The sequence below is a fragment of the Ceratosolen solmsi genome, unplaced genomic scaffold, assembly GCF_000503995.2.
Source record: "Ceratosolen solmsi marchali unplaced genomic scaffold, CerSol_1.0 scaffold7, whole genome shotgun sequence".
NCBI lineage: Eukaryota > Metazoa > Arthropoda > Insecta > Hymenoptera > Agaonidae > Ceratosolen > Ceratosolen solmsi.
This window is the reverse complement of record NW_011948413.1, coordinates 6,667,814-6,679,102: the sequence shown is the minus strand read 5'-3', so window position 1 is coordinate 6,679,102 and position 11,289 is coordinate 6,667,814. Positions and strand designations below refer to the sequence as shown.

The window sequence follows — 11,289 nt, the reverse complement described above, 5'->3', positions numbered from 1 at the left end:
TCGTCGTCGTCGTCGTCGTCGTCGTAGTCGTCGTCGTCGTCGTCGGACCATAAAATTAATCGGGGCATTAGCACCCGAGAGCTCAATAATTGGTCGCGGACTCGTGACTACCCGCCACCGATATCTACGAGCATAGTTAATTGGGAGTCAGCTTGGACAATAAAGTCCTTTGAATTAATGTGTGTAGGAGAGGTGGGATGGGATGGTGGAGGAGGTGGAGGTGGAGGTGGTAGTAGTAGTAGTAGTAGGGAGGGGAGGGAGAAGCTGGAGCACGGCACGCCTCGACTTTATCGGTATTCGCTGAATTATTTAGCGAGACTGGATGACAATGGCCACAAAGCGTCAGCTCGACTAACGAGTTGCACGCTCTATTATTTTGAGTATGTTAATTTATTGAGCGTCAATTAAGGTGGGTTGTATGGATGGCTAAGAGAGGGAGGGGGTCATAAATTAACCGGTTCGCCAAAGACAGTCGGGTGAGATCTCGGGCGTTAATTCTTTTTTCTTCAGGAAGGTTAATTGCGCCCGGCTCTTAGCTGACAAATTAGGGAGCCGTACATGAAGTGCGGATCAAATTTCACGTCGAGGCATCTTCGTTCGAAATCGGACGATCCAAGGACTCTGTCTTGGAGAAAGAGCGTCCCGGGACTCTGGGAGATATCGCGGACTTCTTAGCCGAGGCGTGGCGAGGGATGCCTGTCTTATTGATTCTCGTGCTGCTATTTTATCGGGGATATGCTAAAATTGTAAATAATTGACTTGTGAATTGACTGTGCGCCTCAGGCTACTTTTCTCCTCGATGACACTTCGAATAGCAATAAGCTTAATTGTTAAAACGCGTCGATTATGGAATTCTTGAACTGTGATCCATTTGCTTGAGGTGTTTGGGAGATTTTGGATTTGGATAAGCTTGACGTAACGTTTAACGGATCAATTGATTACCAGCCGTATAGGTTTGTCACTTTGAATACATATGCTCGAGCGAGGAAGGATGGGGGTGGAGAATTTTATTTACTCGCGACAGTTATTGGACGTGTAAGAGGAAAATGAGGGGAAAAAATTAGCAATATATTGTGTGTAATAAGACGAATTTCGAGCTCAAAATACGTATTACCTTGAGCTTGGTGGTGCAGTGTAGTTAAGGGAAGAAATGATGTACGTTTGGAGAGATTACCAAGCCAAGTATATATGTACGGTAATATAAATATGGCAAACATCGAAGTATCGAATGCGTGATTATTTAGAATTTCTCGCTGAAAAAAGAATGGAAGAAGAAAAAAAAAAAATTATCGACAATACTTTGTATTGCGAAAGATGGCATATGTATGCGGGATTATGTTGAGATACCCAAGTGAAATTCACTTAAGTTGAAACTTATGAATAAATGAAATGTTATAGTCTAATTGGATGAATGCAACACTTTAATAAAGTGCCAGTCATATGGAAGTTGGAGTAGAGGCAGCTACTCCCATTTAATTGGCATGATTGTACGAAGTAAAGTAATCCGTCTACTATAATATGCAACTATTGGATTACGTTTATAGGACTAGATGAAAATCAATACGAATGTAACGGCGTTAAACAATCGCCGCATTTATTATACTTATTATGAAAATATAAAGTCGTACGAAATATTATGTGTGAGCGAGAGAGAGAGAGAGAGAGAGAGAGAGCGCGCGCGCGTGCGTTGTGAAATTTAATTATTCAATACACACAGAGGCTACATGTTCGAATGGCTGAATAATTGAAATGAATAATTGAAAAATTTAGTTGCTTTCTTTCAAATGGCTCTCGAGAGAGGGAAAGCACTCATTTTTTTACGTTGGTACTTCCTATTGGCATCATCTACAATTAAATTCACTTAACAATGAGCGTGGATCTCATCGACGTAAGTCAGTTCTATTTGGCACATAAATATCGAGAATTTATAAGAAATCGAATTTATTAATAAATTCTCCACGTGCAATTCGATGTCTATTATTGTATTAATGTGACTGAATGTCGAAAGCTTAAGCGAAAGGAACTCGAAATAACGTGGCTGAAAGGACACTGGAAAAGTCAGCAGCGCTCATTAGGCTATCATTGTTGCATAATCAACACACACGCGCACGTCCTCTATTCGTTCGTTATATTAAAAGAGTTAAGTAACTAGTTTTATATAGTGAGCAGGGAGCCTTGGCAAAGCCGCTCGTAAGAAATGTAGCGGAGCGTGGGTAAAGGGGGTTGGAGGTGGGAGGAGGAGGAGGAGACGCGAAGAAAGGAACGCGACGCGGAATCACGCTGCAGCACTATGAAATTGATATTCTCCCGCGCGGCTTAATTGGCTTGCGTAATCTCGGGAGGCGCAAATTGACAGGGGACGCACACTAATGCATCTCATTGCGCCATTGCACCTTGCAGCCCTCGATTTCGCGATGCGCCGTTCTCGCTTATGGACTCGCTGTAGGCAGAATTTCATATGCGGCCCGGTTCCGCCACCACCCCCGGCGATCATCACCGGCTACCATCATCGTCTACCATCACCGGCTACCATCACCGGCTACCATCATCGGCTACCATCACCGGCTACCATCACCGGCTACCATCATTGGCTACCATCACCGGCTACCATCATCGGCGACCATCACCGACTCTATACCTCTTTCGCGGGTAGTTTCAACCTACGGACTGATTCATTTTGCAACCCGACGCCTACTTCGTTCCTCCGCGACTTGTTAATCGCGTCCTCCCATACACGCGATAAACACACTTCTGTTCATTCTTCGTTTCCTCATAATTCGAAGGCCTCGGAATCGTTGGAAAAATAAGACCCTCGACTAACGACATGGAAACGCGTTTCGAAATCCATTGAATTAGCATAAACTATTTTTAGACTGTATATTAGTTTTGTAGGTGTGCAATCAGGTGCGTGCGCTAAGGTGTGCGTGCATCGAGTTTCCTTTTCTTTTTTTTTAGCTGAACGCTAATCCATCAAGATCTTTTTTCCTTGTTTATTATTCTCTCACATATTGTAAGATTAATATCAATGTTTTTCTTCTATTCTTTTTTTTTTTTTTTTTTTTTTATCGATCTCCGTTTTTTAATACTTTTATTCAGGTTTATCGACCCTGTGGTGATGGTCAAATGTAACTACCAAATGGCTACGAATGTAAAAATCAAATGTAAAATCTGTCTTTGTTTGTGTTTTTCCAAAGTTACAATTACTTAATTTTAATTTTTTTTTTTTTTTTTTTTTTTTTTTTTTTTTTTTTTTTTTTTTTTTTTTTGTTCGTTCGGGTAAAAGAGCATATTTGAAATGCATTTACGCGATTATTCATTTGTCAAATAACGAACGAACGTAGCGTAAAAATTATTCAAATAGTACATTAGATAACATTAAATACATTTAGATCTCTAAACGACATTAACGGGCATTCTAATAAGATTTCAACTAAAGTCAAGTATAGATAAAGTATCGGTTGCCATACGCCTTTTGCTTTCTAAAGTCAGTTTTATCAAGGATTATGGAGATTATGGCAAATTGTGTATCCTTGTGAAGAAAAGGACTGCCGTACAAAAGAACAACTTTCTGCTAAAATCTAATAATTTATTAAAAAAATAAAAACAAAGAATAAGAGAAGGAAAAAAGGCAAATAAAAGGGGGAAGAGACAAGATAGGAAATGAGAAAAAAAATCGAAGACTAAAAACTTCGTGACCCTCGAGTATTGCCCATTAAAATCATTAACTAAATCGTAAATCATCACTTAATTGTTGTCAATATAAATATTAATCCCATAATAAAGACGTTTTTAAGAAGCTTCCTCATAAATTATGCTTTGCTATAAATAAGTCGCCTCCTTACACTTTTCCCTCTGCCCCTCTAACTCTGGACCGTGTTCCCCGCCACGCTCTGTCTCTCTCTCTCTCTCTCTCTCTCTCTCTCTGTCTCTCTCTGTTATACACAAACGCACACAAACACAAACAGACGCACAGGGGCGCGTATCTATCCACTTTTCACGCGCTCACTAACACACATTCGACGGCCCAGGAGTGCGGAAGGGCCCGAAAAAGCAAGGAAGGAAGGGAGGCTCTTGCAGTTGCGGCTTTCGCCTGCGGTGATCCTACTACCCGAATCACCTCGAAATTAACACGGTAGCTTTATGGAGCGAGATTAACAGCTAAAGAGCGAGCGCTTAGTGCCGCGCCTCTATAAATCACGCGGCGAGCGACAAGCAATTATAATAACTATCTCGCGGGCACTACGGCGATGGCGTCGGCTTGCCACTACTGGCCGCACATATAAATATATAACCCTCCATGGATCCCAGATAGGTAATGAGCCGTGCGAAAACTAGATAAGAACTAGATCTTACATGAAATCTTACACGACAAACGCAGCCTGAATAAAAAGCATTGCTTTCACCTCTTGATATTCGCATGTGTGCGACTGTGTGTGCGTGTGCCTCTATGTATCCTATTCCATCCCTTTTGTGTAATGGCAGTTGCTTAGAAAGGGCTGTTTGCAACGTGACAGAGGGATTGCGTATTGTTATCGAACTTACTGCCTCGTTACCAATCAAATACTCGGTTTGGCAATCACATTTTTCAAAATCCGTCACTACGTTTATTCAGCGGTAAAAAACGCTTAGGAATTAAACAAAAAAAATTTTTTTTTTCCAAAATGACATTACAATGATTTACAATACAATGATTTGCGTTTGGAAAGTTGGTCTTATTATTAATCTTAATTAATGAATTTTCTCACGCGTGTCAATTGAGTATTCCACAGGCGCATTACCATTTATTACTCTCGCTCGAGCATAATCTACATAAAAGCATTTAAAGCCGCTTGAAATTTATTAATACATCGATTAATAAATATTGACATTAACCAAGAGAATATTTTCAATTCGATTCATCATTCCATTATTAGATAATGTAATATAAAAATTTAAATATAATAATTAGAATATATTAATTTATGATATACGTTTAATGAAGCAAATTCATCTAATATTATAAGCATACCTCAATGACACAACGCCGACTGAATTTTTATTGCTATGTATCGGTGTATGTCATAAAATTTCACTTTCAACCGCAAATCAATGACATTACATTCCATTAGTTTTGTTTGTTTTTTTTGTTTGTTTTTTTTTTGTTTGTTTTTTTTTGTTTGTTTCTTTGTTTGTTTCTTTGTTTGTTTCTTTGTTTTTTGTTCTTTATTAAATAAATAATCAACTTGATTAGTATTTTAATTTTCTTCTCTTCTTAAATTTTCTTGCTCTAATGCTTGATTGTATGAAAAAGGTAAAATAAAAAATTATTAAAGCTGATGATATAAATGAATATAATTATATTCATTTGAAATTCATTAGAAAAAAGTATATTACCCGTTTTGTATACAATGATTTTTTTCATGCTTCCTATATAATGAGATTTAGTTATTGAAAAACATCTTATTATCACATGATAATGTATAAATTTTAATGTTTGAAACAATCAAAACCAATTGCTTGTCATCGAAAGACGATCATACGTTTTTACGTCACTTAACGTATTAGTCATCAAAGGATCTCATCATTCCTCTTGATACGGCAAACTTCTAACTTTACAAATTAACAACGCGTCATCTATTCTACCGTAAATTGTTTATATTTAGAGAGTAAAAGTATTTTCACCTCCACCACGGCAAATTTTTTTTTTTTATCTTTCTTCAAGACAAGGAAGAGTAAGCGAAATGCCGAGTGCGAAAGAATAAAAAGCGATGGTGAAAAATAAAGAGGTAGATGGAAAGAGGAGGAAGATGAGAGAGAGAGAGAGAGAGAGAGAGAGAGAGAGAGAGAGAGAGATAGACAGATGAACGGATAGAGAATGTTCAGCGTAAATTTAATCTTGGGGGCCGAATGAGTCTTGCTTGTATTTGCGCTGTTCACAAATAATTTAGTGTCTATACGCAATGCTTTATGAATATCATAAATTGCAAGGTTTGCGATTCCAATCGAAAATGACCTATCGAATACTCACCCGCTCATTTCCTTAATACAGTACATGAATCAGGCTCTTCGTACACTAAGCTTCAAACACATGCACTTAAATATACAAGAGAGGGCTTATTATTAATCACGAGGTCACAGTTTATATGCCTAACGCTCAGACTTCATCCTTTCTTACAGCAATCGATAAAGACGCGGTGTGCGCGTGTGCGTGTGCGAGTGTGTGCGGAGATCGAACGAAAGTGGCAATGACAGGGAGGGAGGGATGGAGATAATGCACTGTTCTAACGAGAATCGAGAGATTCTCAAAAAGGTAAAGAGAAAGGATAGGAGGTAAGAGAAAAGGAAAAAGATACGGCGAATCCCCATAACCTTTTATCACTTATCTAATTAGCCGTTTCATTTAATTAGTGATCTGTGAGAGAAAAGGAGAAGCCACGATACGACCTCCCCCGCCTTTAACATACGCTCATTTTATTTATATTGCATGCACACGCTGAGGCAAATTCTACCTGCTGCTTCATACATCTGGATTTAATGAATTTATATTTATTTTAAATAGTTTAATGTACAGTAGAATTCTGCATTGAAGAATAAATGACGAAATGAATACCTTAGTCTGCATAAAAAAATATTTGTCATATTATATAGAAGATGAAATAGATAAAAAAATCTCTAAGAAGATGTATGGAGTACGTACGTACAGTAGACTGACCGGTTACTTATATTCTCAGCTTATATTCACTCATAATAAAACATAATTTTATTAAATAGACGACGTTTATTTTTAAAAAATAAAATATTTAACTTTAATTTATGTATTTGAATGAAGAATTTTAAATGTTTACGCTTCTGAAGTAACGAGAGTGTGGTTTGGTTTTCATTAAGTAAATAATTGTTTATATTGCTTTTTTCTACAGCTTATCAAAGCTTTAAGAAACTGAGTAGATACATATCAATATGTAAGAAAGTAACAAGTTTAATCGTAAAAAAAAAAAAAAAAAAAAAAAAAATTTAAAAGAAAAAAAAAAAAAAAAAAAAAAAAAAAAAAAAATCTTATTTTGAGTAAATTCTATAATCAAAGTAAATTTTTTTAACTGCTCCGTATTGCCGGGCAATGTAGTCCGATTTTTCATTGACGTGTAAACGAATATCCTACCTCTCGGCGTATTTGATTGAATATTAATTTAACATTATGAGCATTAAGAAAGATGAGAATAATTTACGAGTTGGATATTTATAAGGAAGCCTTTCATTTGGAAACTTCTATTACGGCACAATTGAGTATAATCGATAATAATTATGTGCTCAAATTAACATGATAATAATAGTTTAATATTTGAAAGGATTCACAATATAAGGCTATCCTTATTGCCAAAAGAAATTTAATCTACGTAATTAACACTTTATAATTATTTCGTTTTATCGTTCTATAACAGCATTTGTAATTAAGATGTAATAATTTATTCAATTTTATATATTTATAATTTATTACGCTTCTATTTGCGAAAATTTCTTTATTAACAACTATTATAATGACAGCGTGATAAATTTGTAATTCAAGTGGTAAATTATGAGTAGCAAAATTATTAAAGTAGATACATCACATGTGCGTTGTGACGGAAAATCTCGTTTATGTATACGTATATATATATATATATATATATATATATATATAATATATATATATATATATAATAAAGGTCGATTTATGCAAAATATAAATTAAGGGAATGAGAAGCTTTGGACAATATATTTATAATTCTTATTTAAACACTTTCTAAAAAGTTATTATGTTTATGATGATATTCGGACATTTTATTTGAATCTTCATCTAAGCAGATTCAATTACATAACATTTTCATTGCTCATTGGCTTGCTTTTTTTTTATAATATCTTATATAATTTACATTTAATTTTACAAAGAATAATTTTGAAAGGATAATATGAACAAATATTAGAGAATGTATCACTATAAATTTGCATTATAAATACTTAAAAAAATTTGTTTACTTCTTACCAATCATCTGTTTTGTTTCTTATTTCTTTTTTTTTTTTTTTTTTTTTTTTTTTTTTTTTTTTTTCGGTTGTTGTTGTTTTCTTTAAATACATAGTCTTAATTACATAGTTTAATTAACAAAATCATTTACAATTACAAAATCATTTTATCGATGTTCATTATATAATTTTTTTTTTATGTAAGTACTACATTATTCATTGAAAAGTGATTGTGCAATATAATTAAATAATATAGATAAAAAATTTTATTTGTCATGCCAATGACTAATCTTTCGAAATATAATTTCACTAAAACTTCAAGTGCCAATTAACGCGATTTTCATCACAGATTTTACTCCTGCGTTTGCTTCTCAATCAAAACGTCAGAAGCAACAATAATCCCGAAGCCTGCACATTTTATCTCATATGTATAATTATTTTATTTATAAGCATACCTACTTATAAATTAAAGTACAAGCAACAAGCAGAGATTAAGAGGCAATTTTTTTTTTTTTTTTTTTTTTTTTAAGTTAACCTATGTTCTTGAAATATGAAATATTTGCATGCCATAAAGCGTTAATTGGCTACACAAGCTACCTAATAATAAAATATCTAATTACATCTTCCTCACTCCAGATATATTTAGGTCGATTGAATTTAATAAAGTACATAATGATACGGAAGGTTATATATAATGCATAATTTGCAATACACACAGAGCCGAGGATATATTTATCGCGTCTGTGAATTCGAGCTCAAACTTTTACACAGAGACGCGTGCTAATAATTATATGTATAATATTTTAATTATATTTCGCGTGGGTGTCATACAAGAGGCTTTTCTACTTACACTTAGACGGTATTTTTCTTTTAATCAAGCCCATAGACGTTTTTATATTTCAAGCGAGAAAGAACACGCAACCAAACGGTGTCATTATGCTATGAGAATGTAATCTATTGATCAATCAACATTTTGCGACTTATTAACACTCGAGCGCAGAAAATTGATGAACAAACAGCCTTTTGAATATTTTTAAATATTGATTTGCTTAATGTCTCAATATATCATTAGAGTTTATGGGAGGCAATTTAATTGAAAGCCATAGGAAAATTAAATATTAGATATACTAATATCTACAGTATAGTGTGAAAATCAATACTTACTTCGGATGGATCCATGATAAATTTGCCAATAGTAATGACGCACAGCGTTACCTCGCGAATATTTTCTAACTCCTCCGGATTGCAATATAAGGCCTCACTTATGAAATAAGGCTCCGGGCACGTCAATCTAAAAGAAAAATTATTTTTAATGTTTGTATTCATTCGCAGCTAAAAAAGATTTAAAAAATAATTACAAACTCTTTACTATGGATAATGTTTGATAGTACGTAAAAAAAAAAAAAAAAAAAATATATATATATATATATATATATATATATGTTAGTCGAAATTAATCGAATAAGTAATAAAACACTTCAGAGTTATTTCAATTGTTATTCAGATTATAAAGTGTCATGATTATATGTGAGAGGAAATACTTTTAATTTTTGGGCATCACAAGTGACGTTTGGTTACCTATTAGTCATCATGTCATCTTTCATATCTCTTAGAATTCACTCGCATATTTATCATTTTAAATGTTTCAAGTTTTACAAAGAAATTGCAGAGTACTTATATATCGCTAGCATATTGATTTGACATTCTAAATTACTTTCCACGATTTAAGACATTTATAAGCATACTCTAATAAGCTAATAGCAAAACATTTATTAACAAAGTTATTTAATTAAACATTTATTTGTGATATTATGGAGAAAATATCAGGACATACTGTTAAAACACGCAAACGCACAAACACGTACACACTTATGTATATTTATCATTTGATTAATTTTTTTATAAAAGTGATATTTCAAAATTAGTTTGATCAACATACTGGCACCAATACTGATATCTACTTGCTGCTGATTGAATAATGCCATTACATCGATAGTTATATAGTCTTTAAGTAATAGTATATCTTAATACCCATAGCCAATAAAAAAAGCTATTAGTATCCTAACAATAGATAATCAATACAGTTGCTGCTGCTGCTGCTGCTGCTGCTGCTATAGCTTCCATCGAACTTTGACGAATAGGTCGCATAAATAATGCATCATGAATAGAAAAATATGATGCTATTAGACATTACAGATATCCAAGGTATAATAAGAAATACGAAAATAACGGACGCTTCACCTCACTCAATTGGTAGCATTAAAACAATTATAAAACATTTTATAGAAAGTCTCGATGTTAGGATGAATGATATTATGGACTAGGCAGCATTATAGATTATGAGAAAATATTGTCGGTTTAATGGCTATTATGAAATTTTTACCCACGAAAGTACTTTATCTTAAAGTAATTAGAAAAATATGTTGATGTAAGGAGTATCGTTACATTCCTACATTATTATCACAATTAATGTTAATGTTCTAGATAAACATTCAAATTCATCGAACAATGGCAATCAATCAAATTCCATTGCTATAATTAACTTGGTCTAATGAGCCTATAATCCAATAAATAAATTGTATTTTATACGATATTACAAAATTTTAACCTAACTATCTAATTAATCATAATGTATTATTACAGTTTCAACGGTTTTTCGATGGGAATAGATCCCATCCGTCGAAATAGAAAATTTCATGCTCAAGCCGTATGTTGTTGTTGTTGATGATGATGATGATGATGATGATGATGATGATGATGATGATGATGATGGTATACAGTATTATTATTCGTGCAGCGCCGAAGGATACATTAGGTGTGAATTGTCTAGTATCGCCGGCATTTTTACAAAGATAATCCAGCCCCTACGCGATTCCTTTAACCTACTCAAAGAGGCCACCAGCTTCATTTACAAGATCGTTCGCATGAAAATAAAAAATACGGAGATGTTCCTGGGGTGGATGATGGCAGCGCGCGGACCTCGATGGCCCAGCAGTAAATGAATTTTGCGTTATTAAATCGCGAACAGCTTTTATCGCCCCAAAGAGCTGACAAGGCTTCTTATTCTCTGGAATGACTCCACTCGCATATTACAAGGGTACATTTGCGAGCTTTATTACGGTCGTTTTATGAGTTGACAATTCTTTCGAACTCAACTTACACGTGCACGCGTGTATTATATAATAAGTGTAATTTTTTTTGCTTCGTGAATTTTGAAAGTGGCTATCAGAAAAATCGAGGGAATCGAAAGTCAAGAAAAATAGATAGGAGAAGAGCGTGAGAGGGGATGGGGGGGGGGGGGGGGGGGGGGGGGGG

The 11,289-nt window shown here is 34.3% G+C and overlaps 1 protein-coding gene across 1 annotated transcript in view; it reads right to left on the bottom strand.

Annotated features, from left to right (window-relative positions):
* The window catches only part of MESR6 (misexpression suppressor of ras 6), a 705,795-nt gene that overhangs the window by 350,174 nt on the left and 344,332 nt on the right, over positions 1–11,289 (bottom strand). Inside the window, exon 4 of the mRNA XM_011506116.1 lies at positions 9,139–9,265. Coding sequence (XP_011504418.1) covers positions 9,139–9,265 — 127 coding nt within the window. The remainder of the gene's footprint in view (positions 1–9,138; positions 9,266–11,289) is intronic.